General features: G+C 39.5%; 1 protein-coding gene across 1 annotated transcript in view; it reads left to right on the top strand.

Moving 5' to 3' along the window:
• The first annotated feature begins 20,805 nt into the window (after nt 1–20,805).
• The window catches only part of IREB2 (iron responsive element binding protein 2), a 106,237-nt gene continuing 105,291 nt past the window's right edge, over nt 20,806–21,751 (top strand). Inside the window, exon 1 of the mRNA XM_069765561.1 lies at nt 20,806–20,915. Within this exon, the coding sequence (XP_069621662.1) occupies nt 20,850–20,915 (66 nt within the window). The 5' untranslated portion in view covers nt 20,806–20,849. The remainder of the gene's footprint in view (nt 20,916–21,751) is intronic.

Below are 21,751 nucleotides of genomic sequence, written 5' to 3'. Positions count from 1 at the left end.
AAACAGCCATTTACTAGGCGGAAAACCTCCTGCACTTTTTTTCCATGATAACTTTTCCCAAAATTTTCATAAATTAGGGGACGGACTAAACTGCATATTGGGATGATGGGATGATGGGATGATGGGCTGCAATAATAGACTCCACCACTAGATGGCATCACATTTTACAAATGACTTCTTGTAATATAGCAAGAAGGGAATTCAATGGAAATACTTAAATGAATCAGAAAATCCACAGGGCTGGATTAAAGTTTAATAATAGAACCAGCGAAAAAAGATTGTAACTATATGGGATTATGTGTAGAATATCGGGTTACACACGCCTGGTGATATATCTCATCAACATCTCATAGGAATATGGGTATAACTATTGTTCTGTATGGGGATTATGGGTGAAATATCACAAATACACATGCCCAGGAACATACTTCATCTACTTCTGATAGGAATATGGGTATAATTATTCTGTATGGGGATTATGGGTGAAACATCACAAATACACATGCCCAGGAACATACTTCATCTACTTCTGATAGGAATATGGGTATAACTATTGTTCTGTATGGGGATTATGGGTGAAATATTACAAATACACATGCTCAGGAACATACTTCATCTACTTCTGATAGGAATATGGGTATAATTATTGTTCTGTATGGGGATTATGGGTGAAATATCACAAATACACATGCCCAGGAACATACTTCATCTACTTCTGATAGGAATATGGGTATAACTATTGATCTGTATGGGGATTATGGGTGAAATATTACAAATACACATGCCCAGGAACATACTTCATCTACTTCTGATAGGAATATGGGTATATCTATTGTTCTGTATGAGGCTTATGGGTGAAATATCACAAATACACATGCCCAGGAACATACTTCATCTACTTCTGATAGGAATATGGGTATAACTATTGTTCTGTATGGGGATTATGGGTGAAATATTACAAATACACATGCCCAGGAACATACTTCATCTACTTCTGATAGGAATATGGGTATAATTATTGTTCTGTATGGGGATTATGGGTGAAATATCACAAATACACATGCCCAGGAACATACTTCATCTACTTCTGATAGGAATATGAGTATTATTGTTCTGTATGGGGATTATGGGTGAAATATCACAAATACACATGCTCAGGAACATATTTCATCTACTTCTGATAGGAATATGAGTATAATTATTGTTCTGTATGGGGATTATGGGTGAAATATCACAAATACACATGCCCAGGAACATATTTCATCTACTTCTGATAGGAATATGGGTATATCTATTGATCTGGATGGGGATTATGGGTGAACTATCACAAATACACATGCCCAGGAACATACTTCATCTACTTCTGATAGGAATATGGGTATATCTATTGATCTGTATGGGGATTATGGGTGAAATATCACAAATACACATGCCCAGGAACATATTTCATCTACTTCTGATAGGAATATGGGTATATCTATTGATCTGGATGGGGATTATGGGTGAAATATCACAAATACACATGCCCAGGAACATACTTCATCTACTTCTGATAGGAATATGGGTATATCTATTGATCTGTATGGGGATTATGGGTGAAATATCACAAATACACATGCCCAGGAACATATTTCATCTACTTCTGATAGGAATATGGGTATATCTATTGATCTGTATGGGGATTATGGGTGAAATATCACAAATACACATGCCCAGGAACATACTTCATCTACTTCTGATAGGAATATGGGTATATCTATTGTTCTGTATGGGGATTATGGGTGAAATATCACAAATACACATGCTCAGGAACATACTTCATTTACTTCTAATAGGATTATGGGTATAATTATTGTTCTGTATGGGGATTATGGGTGAAATATCACAAATACACATGCCCAGGAACATACTTCATCTACTTCTGATAGGAATATGGGTATAATTATTGTTCTGTATGGGGATTATGGGTGAAATATCACAAATACACATGCCCAGGAAAATACTTCATCTACTTCTGATAGGAATATGGGTATAATTATTGTTCTGTATGAGGATTATGGGTGAAATATTACAAATACACATGCCCAGGAACATACTTCATCTACTTCTGATAGGAATATGGGTATATCTATTGATCTGTATGGGGATTATGGGTGAAATATCACAAATACACATGCCCAGGAACATACTTCATCTACTTCTGATAGGAATATGGGTATATCTATTGTTCTGTATGGGGATTATGGGTGAAATATCACAAATACACATGCTCAGGAACATATTTCATCTACTTCTGATAGGAATATGAGTATAATTATTGTTCTGTATGGGGATTATGGGTGAAATATCACAAATACACATGCCCAGGAACATACTTCATCTACTTCTGATAGGAATATGGGTATATCTATTGTTCTGTATGGGGATTATGGGTGAAATATCACAAATACACATGCCCAGGAACATACTTCATCTACTTCTGATAGGAATATGGGTATAACTATTGTTCTGTATGGGGATTATGGTTGAAATATTACAAATACACATGCCCAGGAACATACTTCATCTACTTCTGATAGGAATATGGGTATAATTATTGTTCTGTATGGGGATTATGGGTGAAATATCACAAATACACATGCTCAGGAACATACTTCATCTACTTCTGATAGGAATATGGGTATAATTATTGTTCTGTATGGGGATTATGGGTGAAATATCACAAATACACATGCTCAGGAACATACTTCATCTACTTCTGATAGGAATATGGGTATAATTTTTGTTCTGTATGGGGATTATAGGTGAAATATCACAAATACACATGCCCAGGAACATACTTCATCTACTTCTGCTAGGAATATGGGTATAATTATTGGTCTGTATGGGGATTATAGGTGATATATCATGAATACACATGCCCAGTGTCATATTCGATCAATTCTTGATAAGAACACGTATGTGTACAATTATTGTTTTATATGTTGATTATTGGTAAAATATGATGAAACATTTCATTAACTTCCGGTAAGAATATGGGTATATTTATTATTCTATATGGGGTTATGGTCAGAATGCTATGGATATACAGATCCTGTAACCTATTTGCATCTGACAGGATTACATGTCCATTGACTTCTCCCACCCCTGGGAGATGTGAGCCCTGGCATCATAGGTCTTTGACCCAGTGTTCCCACCTCCTTATTAGGCCGGCCATGTCATAGAGATGAGCAGTCTTGCACCATACTTCTTGCTTATATACCTATATTATTCTCAATACATTGTTCTTTATAGGATGTTGGATCTTTTGCAGGATTTTATTGGTTACTTAGGTTTGTTGACATCAGTAACTTTTAATGGAGATATATAGAATTTTTTTTAAATAACTTTTAATAAAATAATAGGTTTTATCTTAACAAAAATATTTGGAAATGGAACATGTATTTTAGTGTATACTGGTCTCTAGGTTAATACGAAGGCCATCATAACAAATCCAACAAAATAGCTTTCATGGAACAATAAATGATCCTGCTTACGTTCACATGTCTGATATAGGACTCGGTATTGCTTCTTCGTCAGTAGGCAAGGCATAATTGAATCTTATGTGCCTGTTTTCCATCCAGGTTCACTAGAATGGGAATGGAAACTTTCATATTGTTCCCCGCTATACAGGGCAGTTTTTTGTTTTTTTTTGTGTGGCTGTGGGAAAAAGATGAGGGTAACGTATACAGTCATGGCCAAAAGTTTTGAGAATGACACCAAAATGATATTTTCCCATTATCTGCTGGCCTCTGGTTTTTATTAGTGTTTGTCTGATGTTTATATCACATACAGAAATATAATTGCAATCGTATTATGAGTACCAATAGGTTATATTGACAGTTAAAATGAGTTAATGCAGCAAGTCAATATTTGCAGTGTTGACCCTTCTTCTTCAAGACCTCTGCAATTCTCCCTGGCATGCTCTCAATCAACTTCTGGACCAAATCCTGACTGATAGCAGTCCATTCTTGCATAATCAATGCTTGCATTTTGCCAGAATTTGTTTGTTTTTGTTTGTCCACCCGTCTCTTGATGATTGACCACAAGTTCTCAATGGGATTAAGATCTGGGGAGTTTCCAGGCCATGGACCCAAAATCTCTGTTTTGTTCCATGAGCCATTTAGTTATCACCTTTGCTTTATGGCAAGGTGCTCCATCATGCTGGAAAAGGCATTGTTGGGCGCCAAACTGCTCTTGGACGGTTGGGAGAAGTTGCTCTTGGAGAACATTCTGGTACCATTCTTTATTCATGGCTGTGTTTTTAGGCAAGACTGTGAGTGAGCCGATTACCTTGGCTGAGAAGCAACCCCACACATGAATGGTTTCAGGATGCTTTACAGTTGGCATGAGACAAGACTGGTGGGAGCGCTCACCTCTTCTTCTCCGAATAAGCTGTTTTCCAGATGTCCCAAACAATCGAAAAGGGGATTCATCAGAGAAAATGACTTTGCCCCAGTCCTCAGCAGTCCACTCCCTGTACCTTTTGCAGAATATCAGATATCAGATGTTTTTTCTGGAGAGAAATGGCTTCTTTGCTGCCCTCCTTGAAACCAGGCCTTACTCAAAGAGTCTCGGCCTCACAGTGCGTGCAGAAGCCCTCACACCAGCCTGCTGCCATTCCTGAGCAAGCTCGGCACTGCTGGTAGTCCGATCCCGCAGCTGAAACAGTTTGAAGATACGGTCCTGGCGCTTGCTGGTCTTTGTTGGGCGCCCTGGAGCCTTTTTGACAACAATGGAAGCTCTCTCCTTGAAGTTCTTGATGATGCGATAGATTGTTGACTGAGGTGCAATCTTTGTAGCTGCGATACTCTTCCCTGTTAGGCCATTTTTGTGCAGTGCAATCATGGCTGCACGTGTTTCTTTAGAGATAACCATGGTTAACTGAAGAGAAACAATCATACCAAGCACCAGCTCCTTTTACAGTGTCCAGTGATGTCATTCTTACTTAATCATGACTGATTGATCGCCAGCCCAGTCCTCATCAACACCCACACCTGTGTTAATGGATCAAGCACTAAAACGATGTTAGCTGCTCCTTTTAAGGCAGGACTGCAATGATGTTGAAATGTGTTTTGGGGGTTAAAGTTCATTTTCTGGGCAAATATTGACTTTGCAAGTACAGTAATTGCTGTTAAGCTGATCACTCTTTGACATTCAGGAGTATATGCAAATTGCCATTACAAAAATGAAGCAGTAAACTTTGGAAAAATTACTATTTGTCTCATTCTCAATACTTTTGGCCATGACTGTACAGCACTTTGCCAGCCAATTTACTGCTTTATCCAAGCATCCAGGCGGCTGCCCAGGGCTCCCCTTTTAGACACAAAAAATGGACAAAAGCGGACAGTAGAACATAAAAGAGAGGTAGGATGACACAAAAGGAGGATACTCAGAGGGACAGAAGGATACAAGAGGGACAGGAAGACCCAAAGCGGGACAGCAGGATACAAAGGGGGGCATTTTAATCAGTTGTTTGAGTTATCCCAGTTTTTCACAAATCCAAGCACCCTCTGCTCCCGTTTAGCTTGGATAAAAGAGACTCTACTGGATATTTTTATCAGGTAAAGGATAAATATGGGAGTTGGGATTTGTAGCCATGTTATCCAAATCATAATCCCCATATAAATGAATATTGATAATAATCAATAATATAATCATCCACATCTGATGATCATATCACATTACATTTTATGTGAAATTAGTGGGGTAAGGTGTTTGTTGGTTGACAGCACACGCTATGCACAATTGAGCAGCTAAGTATCAAATTTCACAAGGAAAACACAGGTTATTTTCAACTTGACGCTTTAAAGAGTAACATAGTAACATAGTAACATAGTTAGTAAGGCCGAAAAAAGACATTTGTCCATCCAGTTCAGCCTATATTCCATCATAATAAATCCCCAGATCTACGTCCTTCTACAGAACCTAATTGTATGATACAATATTGTTCTGCTCCAGGAAGACATCCAGGCCTCTCTTGAACCCCTCGACTGAGTTCGCCATCACCACCTCCTCAGGCAAGCAATTCCAGATTCTCACTGCCCTAACAGTAAAGAATCCTCTTCTATGTTGGTGGAAAAACCTTCTCTCCTCCAGACGCAAAGAATGCCCCCTTGTGCCCGTCACCTTCCATGGTATAAACAGATCCTCAGCGAGATATTTGTATTGTCCCCTTATATACTTATACATGGTTATTAGATCGCCCCTCAGTCGTCTTTTTTCTAGACTAAATAATCCTAATTTCGCTAATCTATCTGGGTATTGTAGTTCTCCCATCCCCTTTATTAATTTTGTTGCCCTCCTTTGTACTCTCTCTAGTTCCATTATATCCTTCCTGAGCACCGGTGCCCAAAACTGGACACAGTACTCCATGTGCGGTCTAACTAGGGATTTGTACAGAGGCAGTATAATGCTCTCATCATGTGTATCCAGACCTCTTTTAATGCACCCCATGATCCTGTTTGCCTTGGCAGCTGCTGCCTGGCACTGGCTGCTCCAGGTAAGTTTATCATTAACTAGGATCCCCAAGTCCTTCTCCCTGTCAGATTTACCCAGTGGTTTCCCATTCAGTGTGTAATGGTGACATTGATTCCTTCTTCCCATGTGTATAACCTTACATTTATCATTGTTAAACCTCATCTGTACCTGTCATCACATTCAATGCCACCAAGCTGCAGCTATGGTGGCATAGTTGACAGGTCCAGCTGTGTGGAGAGACCTTTGTCCACCTCCCTGGGTGCCTCATCATTGAAATACTAAACTTTATTGCCCCCTTGGCGCGCGTAACGGGAATCAAGAAGTGGTCCTGTTGGTGTTTTGGAGTGTGAACCAATCAGTGCTTGAGCCCTGCGCTGTGCCGCGTCATCAGTCGCTGGGCAGTAAAAAAATTTCTGCCCAGCAACTGATGACGCAGTGCATTGTAGATAGCGCAGATTTGTTCACACTCCATCGGACCGATACAGACACTTCATGCTTCCAGTGGTGCCCGTCGAGAGGAATAAAGTGTAATATTTTAGTGCGGAGGCACCAGGGAGGCGGATAGAGGGCTGTCCACACTGCTGGACCTGTCAGCTATGCCACCATAGCTGCGGCTTGGTGGCGTTGAATGTGATGACAGGTCAGCTTTAAGCCTTTTTTTCAGTACTGAAGATAAGCAGTTAAGTCTCTTAACCCCTTAGTGACAGAGCCAATTTGGTACTTAATGACCAGGCCAATTTTTGCAATTCTGACCACTGTCACTTTATGAGGTTATAACTCTGGAACGCTTCAACGGATCCCGCTGATTCTGAGATTGTTTTTTCGTGACATATTGTACTTCATGTTAGTGGTAACGTTTCTTCGATATTACTTGCGATTATTTATGAAAAAAACGGAAATATGGTGAAAATTTTTAAAATTTTGCAATTTTCAAACTTTGTATTTTTCTGCCCTTAAATCAGAGAGATATGTCACGAAAAATAGTTAATAAATAACATTTCCCACATGTCTACTTTACATCAGCACAATTTTGGAAACAAAATTTTTTTTTGTTAGGGAGTTGTAAGGGTTAAAAATTGACCAGCAATTTCTCATTTTTACAACACCATTTTTTTTTAGGGACCACATCACATTTGAAGTCATTTTGAGGGGTCTATATGATAGAAAATAATGAAGTGTGACACCATTCTAAAAACTACACCCCTCAAGGTTCTCAAAACCACATTCAAGAAGTTTATTAACCCTTTACGTGCTTCACAGGAACTGAAACAATGTGGAAGGAAAAAATGAACATTTAAATTTTTTTTGCAAACATCTTAATTCAGAACCATTTTTTTTATTTTCACAAGTGTAAAAACAGAAATGTAAACATAAATTTTGTTATGCAATTTCTCCTGAATATGCCAATACCCCATATGTGGGGGTAAACCACTTTTTGGGCGCACCGCAGAACTTAGAAGTGAAGGAGCGCCGTTTGACTTTTTCAATGCAGAATTGTCTGGAATTGAGATCGGACGCCATGTCACGTTTAGAGAGCCCCTGATGTGCCTAAACAGTGGAAACCCCTCAAGTGACACCATTTTGGAAACTAGACCCCTTAAGGAACTTATCTAGATGTGTGGTGAGCACTTTGAACCCCCAAGTGCTTCACAGAAGTTTATAACGTAGAGCCGTGAAAATAAAAAATCGCTTTTGTTTACACAAAAATGATCTTTTCGCCCACAAATTCTTATTTTCACAAGGGTAACAGGAGAAATTCGACCACAAAAGTTGTTGTGCGATTTCTCCTGAATACGTCAATACCCCATATGTGAGGGTAAACCACTGTTTGGGCGCACCGCAGAGCTTGGAAGTGAAGGAGCGCCGTTTTACTTTTTCAATGTAGAATTGGCTGGAATTGAGATTGGACGCCATGTCGCGTTTGGAGAGCCTCTGATGTGCCTAAACAGTGGAAACCCCCCACAAGTGACCCCATTTTGGAAACTAGACCCCTTAAGGAACATATCTAGATGTGTGGTGAGCACTTTGAACCCCCAAGTGCTTCACAGAAGTTTATAACGTAGAGCCGTGAAAATAAAAAATCGCTTTTGTTTACACAAAAATGATCTTTTCGCCCACAAATTCTTATTTTTACAAGGGTAACAGGAGAAATTAGACCAATAAAGTTGTTGTGCAATTTCTCCTGAGTACGTCGATACCCAATATGTGGGGGTAAACCACTGTTTGGGCGCACCGCAGAGCTTGGAAGAGAAAGAGTGCCGTTTTACTTTTTCAATGTAGAATTGGCTGGAATTGAGATCGGACGCCATGTCGCGTTTGGAGAGCCCCTGATGTGCCTAAACAGTAGAAATCCCCCACAAGTGACCCCATTCTGGAAACTAGACCCCCCATGGAACTTATCTAGATGTGTGGTGAGAACCTTGAATGCCCAAGTGCTTCACAGAAGTTTATAATGCAGAGTCGTGAAAATAAAAAATATTTTTTTTTTCCACAAAAAAGATTTTTTAGCCCCCAAGTTTTTATTTTCACAAGGGTAACAAGAGAAATTGGACCCCAAAAGTTGTTGTCCAATTTGTCCTCAGTATGCTGGTACCCCATATGTGGGGGTAAACCACTGTTTGGGCGCACAGCAGAGCTCGGAAGGAAGGAGCGCCGTTTTGGAATGCAGACTTTGATAGAATGGTCTGCGGGTATTATGTTGCGTTTGCAGAGCCCCTGATGTACCTAACCAGTAGAAACCCTCCACAAGTGACCCCATTTTGGAAACTAGACCCCCCAAGGAACTTATGTAGATGTGTGGTGAGAACTTTGAATGCCCAAATGCTTCACAGAAGTTTAGAATGCAGAGTCGTGAAAATAAAAAATATTTTTTTTTTCCACAAAAAAGATATTGTAGCCCCCAAGTTTTTATTTTGACAAGGTTAACAGGAGAAATTGGACTGCAATAGTTGTTGTCCAATTTATCCTGAGTACGCTGATGCGCCATATGTGGGGGTAAACCACTGTTTGGGCGCACGGCAGAGCTCGGAAGGGAAGGAGCGCCATTTTGGAATGCAGACTTAGATAGAATGGTCTGTGGGCGTTATGTTGCGTTTGCAGAGCCCCTGATGTACCTAAACAGTAGTAACCCCCCACAAGTGACCCCGTTTTGGAAACTAGACCCCCCCAAGGAACTTATATAGATGTGTGGTGAGAACTTTGAATGCCCAAGTGCTTCACAGAAGTTTATAATGCAGAGTCATAAAAAAAATATATATATATATTTTTCCACAAAAAAGATTTTGTAGCCCCCAAGTTTTTATTTTCACAAGGGTAACAAGAGAAATTGGACCCCAGAAGTTGTTGTCCAATTTATCCCGAGTACGCTGATGCCCCATATGTGGGGGTAACCCACTGTTTGGGCGCACGGCAGAGCTCAGAAGGGAGGGAGCACCATTTGACTTTTTGAGCGCAAAATTGGCTGTCGTGTTTGGAGACCCCCTGATGTACCTAAACAGTGGAAACCCCCCAATTCTAGCTCCAACCCTAACCCCAACACACCCCTAACCCTAATCCCAACCTGATCCATAATCCTAATCACTAACCCTAACCATAATCACAACCCTTACCCCAAAACAACCCTAATGTCAACCCTAACCATAACCCTAATCAAAACCCTAAATCCAACACACCCCTAATCCTAATCTCAACCCTAACCTCAAACCTAACCCTAATTCCAATACACCCCTAATCACAACCCTAACCTTAACCCTAATCCCAAACCTAACCCTAATCCCAAGCATAACCCTAATGCCAACTCTAACCCTAACTTTAGCCCCAACCCTAGCCCTAACTTTAGCCCCAACCCTAACCCTAGCCCTAAGGCTACTTTCACACTTGCGTCGTTTGGCATTCCGTCGCAATCCGTCGTTTTGGACAAGAAACGGATCCTGCAAATGTGCCCGCAGGATGCGTTTTTTGCCCATAGACTTGCATTGCCGACGGATCGTGACGGATGGCCACACGTCGCGTCCGTCGTGCACTGGATCAGTTGTGTTTTGGCGGACCGTCGGCACAAAAAAAGTTCAATGAAATGTTTTTTTGTACGTCGCATCCGCCATTTCTGACCGCGCATGCGTGGCCGTAACTCCGCCCCTTCCTCCCCAGGACATAGATTGGGCAGCGGATGCGTTGAAAAACCACAGCTGCTGCCCACGTTGTGCACAATTTTGACAACGTGCGTCGGTATGTCGGGTCGACGCATTGCGACGGCCCCGTACCGATGTAAGTGTGAAAAAAGCCAAACCCTAAATTTAGCCCCAACCTTAACCCTAAATTTAGCCCCAACCCTAACCCTAAATTTAGCCCCAACCCTACCCCTACCCCTAACCCTAACCCCTAGCCCTAACCCTACCCCTAACCCTACCCCTAACCCTACCCCTAACCCTAACCCTAATTTTAGCCCCAACTGCTGTTCTCCTGCCGGCCGGCAGATGGAGACAGATGGCGGGCGCACTGCGCATGCGCCCGCCATTCTCTTCTGCCGGCGGCCAGGAGGAGCAGCAAGAGGATCCAGGGACACAGGTGAGTATGCTAGGGTCCCCGAATCCCCCTATTTCTCTGTCCTCTGATGTGCGATCACATCAGAGGACAGAGAATTACACTTTACTTTTTTTTTTTTTTTTTTTGCGGTCGCCGGTAAACAGTTAATTACCGGCGATCGCAAAACAGGGGTCGGTAAAACCGACCCCAATCATGCTCTTTGGGGTCTCGGCTACCCCCGGCAGCTGAGACCCCAAAGATTCTTGCGGGGCCGGCCGGCGGGCGCACTGCGCATGCGCCCGACATTTTGAAGATGGCGGCGCCCACCGGGAGACATGAGGAGCATCGGGGGAGATAGGTAAGTATTGGGGGGCCACCTTGGACCCCTTTTCTCTGTCCTCCGATGTGCGATTACATCGGAGGACAGAGAAATTAAAAAGAGATTGCGTTTTTTTTTGCGATCGCCGGTAAACGGTTAATTACCGGCGATCGCAAATGCGGGGTGGGTTAAAAAACCCCCGAATCATGTTCTCTGGGGTCTCGGCTACCCTCGGCAGCCGAGACCCCGGAGAAAATCCGACTCTGGGGGGCGCTATTCACTTTTTCCACAGCGCCGTTAATTAACGGCGCTGTGGTTTAAGTACCCTTAGCGGCCGCCGTTAAAAGGCGTATCGGCGGTCGCTAAGGGGTTAAATTAGCCTTTATTTACTTATTTCAGCGACCTTGACGTCCAACCACAAAATATATCAATAAAGTCACAAAAGCTATTTTCAAGTCAATGCTTCAGACAGTTTTCACAATCTTGAAGAAAAAAAAAAAAAAAGCAAAAACTTTGTTAAACCCGTCTTTCCAGGCCTGTTTCAGCATCTTTGAGCGTATAAACACTGCATATGTCCAGGAAATCAATGCAGATATTTTCAAATTAATAGTTCAAACTGTTATCGCTATATTAATGAAAAGCCGTCATATAGAGACAATAAACAGCCTATACTGACTTATTACAGCGCTACTGAATGCAGAATTACCAAGCTGTAAAAGGAAATTACTTAGCCTATTTGACGCTGTAATATAAATGTACATATATGTATTCATTTATTATGGAGCTTAGGTGCCCACAAGTTTTTAAAGATATTTTTTCAAACAAAGCTGCAAAATTATTTGGCCTCTGTAAATATAATATTTCACATTGAATTACCATGGAGGTGAATAATTCTATTCATATTATGATGGGAAATTCATCAAATGTGGTACTGGGCATGACTATTTGGGATAAAGATATATGTTCTTAAAATAATGATAAAATATGTTCCTGGACATGTGTATTTGTGATATTTCACCCACAATCCCCATACAGATCAATAATTATACCCATATTCCTATCAGAAGTAGATGAAGTATGTTCCTGGGCATGTGCATTTGTGATATTTCACCCATAATCCCCATACAGAACAATAATTATACCCATATTCCTATCAGAAGTAGATGAAGTATGTTCCTGGGCATGTGTATTTGTAATATTTCACCCATAATCCCCATACAGAACAATAGTTATACCCATATTCCTATCAGAAGTAGATGAAGTATGTTCCTGAGAATGTGTATTTGTGATATTTCACCCATAATCCCCATACAGATCAATAGATATACCCATATTCCTATCAGAAGTAGATGAAGTATGTTCCTGAGCATGTGTATTTGTGATATTTCACCCATAATCCCCATACAGATCAATAGATATACCCATATTCCTATCAGAAGTAGATGAAGTATGTTCCTGCGCATGTGTATTTGTGATATTACACCCATAATCCCCATACAGATCAATAGATATACCCATATTCCTATCAGAAGTAGATGAAGTATGTTCCTGCGCATGTGTATTTGTGATATTTCACCCATAATCCCCATACAGATCAATAGATATACCCATATTCCTATCAGAAGTAGATGAAGTATGTTCCTGGGCATGTGTATTTGTGATATTTCACCCATAATCCCCATACAGAACAATAATTATACCCATATTCCTATCAGAAGTAGATGAAGTATGTTCCTGGGCATGTGTATTTGTGATATTTCACCCATAATCCCCATACAGAACAATAATTATACCCATATTCCTATCAGAAGTAGATGAAGTATGTTCCTGGGCATGTGTATTTGTGATATTTCACCCATAATCCCCATACAGAACAATAATTATACCCATATTCCTATCAGAAGTAGATGAAGTATGTTCCTGGGCATGTGTATTTGTGATATTTCACCCATAATCCCCATACAGATCAATAGATATACCCATATTCCTATCAGAAGTAGATGAAGTATGTTCCTGGGCATGTGTATTTGTGATATTTCACCCATAATCCCCATACAGATCAATAGATATACCCATATTCCTATCAGAAGTAGATGAAGTATGTTCCTGAGCATGTGTATTTGTGATATTTCACCCATAATCCCCATACAGATCAATAGATATACCCATATTCCTATCAGAAGTAGATGAAGTATGTTCCTGGGCATGTGTATTTGTGATATTTCACCCATAATCCCCATACAGAACAATAATTATACCCATATTCCTATCAGAAGTAGATGAAATATGTTCCTGGGCATGTCTATTTGTGATATTTCACCCATAATCCCCATACAGAACAATAATTATACCCATATTCCTATCAGAAGTAGATGAAGTATGTTCCTGGGCATGTGTATTTGTGATATTTCACCCATAATCCCCATACAGATCAATAGTTATACCCATATTCCTATCAGAAGTAGATGAAGTATGTTCCTGAGCATGTGTATTTGTGATATTTCACCCATAATCCCCATACAGAACAATAATTATACCCATATTTCTATCAGAAGTAGATGAAGTATGTTCCTGGGCATGTGTATTTGTGATATTTCACCCATAATCCCCATACAGATCAATAGATATACCCATATTCCTATCAGAAGTAGATGAAGTATGTTCCTGGGCATGTGTATTTGTGATATTTCACCCATAATCCCCATACAGATCAATAGATATACCCATATTCCTATCAGAAGTAGATGAAGTATGTTCCTGAGCATGTGTATTTGTGATATTTCACCCATAATCCCCATACAGATCAATAGATATACCCATATTCCTATCAGAAGTAGATGAAGTATGTTCCTGGGCATGTGTATTTGTGATATTTCACCCATAATCCCCATACAGAACAATAATTATACCCATATTCCTATCAGAAGTAGATGAAATATGTTCCTGGGCATGTCTATTTGTGATATTTCACCCATAATCCCCATACAGAACAATAATTATACCCATATTCCTATCAGAAGTAGATGAAGTATGTTCCTGGGCATGTGTATTTGTGATATTTCACCCATAATCCCCATACAGATCAATAGTTATACCCATATTCCTATCAGAAGTAGATGAAGTATGTTCCTGAGCATGTGTATTTGTGATATTTCACCCATAATCCCCATACAGAACAATAGATATACCCATATTCCTATCAGAAGTAGATGAAGTATGTTCCTGGGCATGTGTATTTGTGATATTTCACCCATAATCCCCATACAGAACAATAATTATACCCATATTCCTATCAGAAGTAGATGAAATATGTTCCTGGGCATGTGTATTTGTGATATTTCACCCATAATCGCCATACAGATCAATAGATATACCCATATTCCTATCAGAAGTAGATGAAGTATGTTCCTGGGCATGTGTATTTGTGATATTTCACCCATAATCCCCATACAGAACAATAATTATACCCATATTCCTATCAGAAGTAGATGAAGTATGTTCCTGGGCATGTGTATTTGTGATGTTTCACCCATAATCCCCATACAGATCAATAGATATACCCATATTCCTATCAGAAGTAGATGAAGTATGTTCCTGGGCATGTGTATTTGTGATATTTCACCCATAATCCCCATACAGATCAATAGATATACCCATATTCCTATCAGAAGTAGATGAAGTATGTTCCTGGGCATGTGTATTTGTGATATTTCACCCATAATCCCCATACAGATCAATAGTTATACCCATATTCCTATCAGAAGTAGATGAAGTATGTTCCTGAGCATGTGTATTTGTGATATTTCACCCATAATCCCCATACAGAACAATAATTATACCCATATTCCTATCAGAATTAGATGAAGTATGTTCCTGGGCATGTGTATTTGTGATATTTCACCCATAATCCCCATACAGAACAATAATTATACCCATATTCCTATCAGAAGTAGATGAAGTATGTTCCTGGGCATGTGTATTTGTGATATTTCACCCATAATCCCCATACAGATCAATAGATATACCCATATTCCTATCAGAAGTAGATGAAGTATGTTCCTGGGCATGTGTATTTGTGATATTTCACCCATAATCCCCATACAGATCAATAGTTATACCCATATTCCTATCAGAAGTAGATGAAGTATGTTCCTGGGCATGTGTATTTGTGATATTTCACCCATAATCCCCATACAGAACAATAATTATACCCATATTCCTATCAGAAGTAGATGAAGTATGTTCCTGGGCATGTGTATTTGTGATATTTCACCCATAATCCCCATACAGAACAATAGATATACCCATATTCCTATCAGAAGTAGATGAAGTATGTTCCTGGGCATGTGTATTTGTGATATTTCACCCATAATCCCCATACAGAACAATAATTATACCCATATTCCTATCAGAAGTAGATGAAATATGTTCCTGGGCATGTCTATTTGTGATATTTCACCCATAATCCCCATACAGAACAATAATTATACCCATATTCCTATCAGAAGTAGATGAAGTATGTTCCTGGGCATGTGTATTTGTGATATTTCACCCATAATCCCCATACAGATCAATAGTTATACCCATATTCCTATCAGAAGTAGATGAAGTATGTTCCTGAGCATGTGTATTTGTGATATTTCACCCATAATCCCCATACAGAACAATAGATATACCCATATTCCTATCAGAAGTAGATGAAGTATGTTCCTGGGCATGTGTATTTGTGATATTTCACCCATAATCCCCATACAGAACAATAATTATACCCATATTCCTATCAGAAGTAGATGAAATATGTTCCTGGGCATGTGTATTTGTGATATTTCACCCATAATCCCCATACAGATCAATAGATATACCCATATTCCTATCAGAAGTAGATGAAGTATGTTCCTGGGCATGTGTATTTGTGATATTTCACCCATAATCCCCATACAGAACAATAATTATACCCATATTCCTATCAGAAGTAGATGAAGTATGTTCCTGGGCATGTGTATTTGTGATATTTCACCCATAATCCCCATACAGATCAATAGATATACCCATATTCCTATCAGAAGTAGATGAAGTATGTTCCTGGGCATGTGTATTTGTGATATTTCACCCATAATCCCCATACAGATCAATAGATATACCCATATTCCTATCAGAAGTAGATGAAGTATGTTCCTGGGCATGTGTATTTGTGATATTTCACCCATAATCCCCATACAGATCAATAGTTATACCCATATTCCTATCAGAAGTAGATGAAGTATGTTCCTGAGCATGTGTATTTGTGATATTTCACCCATAATCCCCATACAGAACAATAATTATACCCATATTCCTATCAGAATTAGATGAAGTATGTTCCTGGGCATGTGTATTTGTGATATTTCACCCATAATCCCCATACAGAACAATAATTATACCCATATTCCTATCAGAAGTAGATGAAGTATGTTCCTGGGCATGTGTATTTGTGATATTTCACCCATAATCCCCATACAGATCAATAGATATACCCATATTCCTATCAGAAGTAGATGAAGTATGTTCCTGGGCATGTGTATTTGTGATATTTCACCCATAATCCCCATACAGATCAATAGTTATACCCATATTCCTATCAGAAGTAGATGAAGTATGTTCCTGGGCATGTGTATTTGTGATATTTCACCCATAATCCCCATACAGAACAATAATTATACCCATATTCCTATCAGAAGTAGATGAAGTATGTTCCTGGGCATGTGTATTTGTGATATTTCACCCATAATCCCCATACAGAACAATAGATATACCCATATTCCTATCAGAAGTAGATGAAGTATGTTCCTGGGCATGTGTATTTGTGATATTTCACCCATAATCCCCATACAGAACAATAATTATACCCATATTCCTATCAGAAGTAGATGAAATATGTTCCTGGGCATGTCTATTTGTGATATTTCACCCATAATCCCCATACAGAACAATAATTATACCCATATTCCTATCAGAAGTAGATGAAGTATGTTCCTGGGCATGTGTATTTGTGATATTTCACCCATAATCCCCATACAGATCAATAGTTATACCCATATTCCTATCAGAAGTAGATGAAGTATGTTCCTGACCATGTGTATTTGTGATATTTCACCCATAATCCCCATACAGAACAATAATTATACCCATATTCCTATCAGAATTATATGAAGTATGTTCCTGGGCATGTGTATTTGTGATATTTCACCCATAATCCCCATACAGAACAATAATTATACCCATATTCCTATCAGAAGTAGATGAAGTATGTTCCTGGGCATGTGTATTTGTGATATTTCACCCATAATCCCCATACAGAACAATAGATATACCCATATTCCTATCAGAAGTAGATGAAGTATGTTCCTGGGCATGTGTATTTGTGATATTTCACCCATAATCCCCATACAGAACAATAATTATACCCATATTCCTATCAGAAGTAGATGAAATATGTTCCTGGGCATGTGTATTTGTGATATTTCACCCATAATCCCCATACAGATCAATAGATATACCCATATTCCTATCAGAAGTAGATGAAATATGTTCCTGGGCATGTGTATTTGTGATATTTCACCCATAATCCCCATACAGAACAATAATTATACCCATATTCCTATCAGAAGTAGATGAAATATGTTCCTGAGCATGTGTATTTGTGATATTTCACCCATAATCCCCATACAGAACAATAATTATACCCATATTCCTATCAGAAGTAGATGAAGTATGTTCCTGGGCATGTGTATGTGTGATATTTCACCCATAATCCCCATACAGAACAATAATTATACCCATATTCCTATCAGAAGTAGATGAAGTATGTTCCTGGGCATGTGTATTTGTGATATTTCACCCATAATCCCCATACAGAACAATAATTATACCCATATTCCTATCAGAAGTAGATGAAATATGTTCCTGAGCATGTGTATTTGTGATATTTCACCCATAATCCCCATACAGAACAATAATTATACCCATATTCCTATCAGAAGTAGATGGAGTATGTTCCTGGGCATGTGTATTTGTGATATTTCACCCATCATCCCCATACAGATCAATAGATATACCCATATTCCTATCAGAAGTAGATGAAGTATGTTCCTGGGCATGTGTATTTGTGATATTTCACCCATAATCCCCATACAGAACAATAATTATACCCATATTCCTATCAGAAGTAGATGAAGTATGTTCCTGGGCATGTGTATTTGTGATATTTCACCCATAATCCCCATACAGAACAATAATTATACCCATATTCCTATCAGAAGTAGATGAAGTATGTTACTGGGCATGTGTATTTGTGATATTTCACCCATAATCCTCATACAGATCAATAGATATACCCATATTCCTATCAGAAGTAGATGAAGTATGTTCCTGGGCATGTGTATTTGTGATATTTCACCCATAATCCTCATACAGATCAATAGATATACCCATATTCCTATCAGAAGTAGATGAAGTATGTTCCTGAGCATGTGTATTTGTGATATTTCACCCATAATCCCCATACAGAACAATAATTATACTCATATTCCTATCAGAAGTAGATGAAGTATGTTCCTGGGCATGTGTATTTGTGATATTTCACCCATAATCCCCATACAGATCAATAGATATACCCATATTCCTATCAGAAGTAGATGAAGTATGTTCCTGGGCATGTGTATTTGTGATATTTCACCCATAATCCCCATACAGAACAATAATTATACCCATATTCCTATCAGAAGTAGATGAAATATGTTCCTGAGCATGTGTATTTGTGATATTTCACCCATAATCCCCATACAGATCAATAGATATACCCATATTCCTATCAGAAGTAGATGAAGTATGTTCCTGGGCATGTGTATTTGTGATATTTCACCCATCATCCCCATACAGATCAATAGATATACCCATATTCCTATCAGAAGTAGATGAAGTATGTTCCTGAGCATGTGTATTTGTGATATTTCACCCATAATCCCCATACAGAACAATAGATATACCCATATTCCTATCAGAAGTAGATGAAGTATGTTCCTGGGCATGTGTATTTGTGATATTTCACCCATAATCCCCATACAGAACAATAATTATACTCATATTCCTATCAGAAGTAGATGAAGTATGTTCCTGAGCATGTGTATTTGTGATATTTCACCCATAATCCTCATACAGATCAATAGATATACCCATATTCCTATCAGAAGTAGATGAAGTATGTTCCTGAGCATGTGTATTTGTGATATTTCACCCATAATCCCCATACAGAACAATAGATATACCCATATTCCTAGCAGAAGTAGATGAAGTATGTTCCTGGGCATGTGTATTTGTGATATTTCACCCATAATCCCCATACAGATCAATAATTATACCCATATTCCTATCAGAAGTAGATGAAGTATGTTCCTGGGCATGTGTATTTGTGATATTTCACCCATAATCCCCATACAGAACAATAATTATACCCATATTCCTATCAGAAGTAGATGAAATATGTTCCTGGGCATGTCTATTTGTGATATTTCACCCATAATCCCCATACAGAACAATAATTATACCCATATTCCTATCAGAAGTAGATGAAGTATGTTCCTGGGTATGTGCATTTGTGATATTTCACCCATAATCCCCATACAGAACAATAGTTATACCCATATTCCTATCAGAAGTAGATGAAGTATGTTCCTGGGTATGTGCATTTGTGATATTTCACCCATAATCCCCATACAGAACAATAGATATACCCATATTCCTAGCAGAAGTAGATGAAGTATGTTCCTGAGCATGTGTATTTGTGATATTTCACCCATAATCCCCATACAGAACAATAATTATACTCATATTCCTATCAGAAGTAGATGAAGTATGTTCCTGGGCATGTGTATTTGTGATATTTCACCCATACTCCCCATACAGAACAATAGTTATACCCATATTCCTATGAGATGTTGATGAGATATATCACCAGGCGTGTGAAACCCGATATTCTACACATAATCCCATATAGTTACAATCTTTTTTCCCTGGTTCTATTATTAAACTTTAATCCAGCCCTGTGGATGTTCTGATTCATTTAAGTATTTCCATTGAATTCCTTTCTTGCTATATTACAAGAAGTCATTTGTAAAATGTGCTGCCATCTAGTGGTGGAGTCTAGTATTGCAGCCCATCATCCCATAATCCCAATATGCAGTTTAGTCCGTCCCTAAATTAGGAAACACAAATAACAAAGATTCAAACTAATACCCGTGTCCAGGCCAGATAGCAAGCTGGAGCATAATGAGCCAGAAATCTGCACAGGCTCCTCCAGCACTTGGCACAGCTATTATTGTGTGTCAGTCTGAACCGTTTTAAATAAAGTTTCTTGAAGAGAAGCTATGTCAACAGTTTCCAATAAAGTTGCGTGAAAAAAAAAAAACCCAGCCAAATTTGACGTCAGCAGGCAGCTGGCTCCGGTGGAGTCAACATGGCGACTGCAGGCTCCGGAGGTGACGGGGAGACCTCGTCGGTTCTCTCCTCGGGACGTGGCACTGTGAGCTTCTAGTTCCGTTACACTTGTAGTCGCCGCCTCGTCTATGTCGCGATGTTCGTGCCGTTGTTCTCGTTGTGTGTGGTATCGCCATAGACTGTGCATTCTAGCTGTGGGTTCCTTCCTGTGCTGCTCCACGGCTGGTGTTCGCTCCCCTCACGTCATGGTACTGCAGGCCCCCGCTGTAGTCCAGCACAATGCCTCGCGTCCATGTCAGGGCTGTTCTGCTTTATCCGCCGCCATTACTCGTCCTCTATGCCTTGTATGTACCACACATTGTTTCATTAGGATAAACCCCAGGATTAAGGGGCATCAACTCCTCCCCCAGGAATATACAGGCTGCCTGGTAATGTCTGCTCTCTGGGGCCATAAAGCCCCCCCAGGCTGTTAGACATTGTCACTATAGACAAAAAGGAAAGTTTATGAATATATAATATGCATTTTACTATATTGGGTCCCTCTGACATCCATCTTTGTACTGTGACTCAGAGGCCGGGACCCCCTGTTCCACATCCATCTTTGTACTGTGGCTCAGAGATTGGGACCCCCTCTATTACATCCACCTTTATACTGTGACTCAGATCGGGACCCCCTCTACAACATCCATCTTCACCATGGCTCAAATGTTGGGTCCCTCTTTATGGCCCCCATCGTTTTCTGGAGCTCATAGTGGTTGGATCTCTCCTCTGACTTTCATCTTTAGGGCAGAGACAGACTGCCGTGTTTCTCTTGCAAGAAACGCATCATAAACCTCGTAACGGCTGTGTACTCTCCTGACCTGAGCTTGACAGCTGCATAGTAATCCATCCCTCTGTCTTGCTCGGATCAAGAGAGGGGCC

Source organism: Ranitomeya imitator, chromosome 4 (genome assembly GCF_032444005.1).
Source record: "Ranitomeya imitator isolate aRanImi1 chromosome 4, aRanImi1.pri, whole genome shotgun sequence".
NCBI classification, from domain to species: Eukaryota; Metazoa; Chordata; class Amphibia; order Anura; family Dendrobatidae; genus Ranitomeya; species Ranitomeya imitator.
The sequence above is the reverse complement of the archived record's forward strand: the minus strand, read 5'-3'. Positions and strand labels throughout refer to the sequence as shown.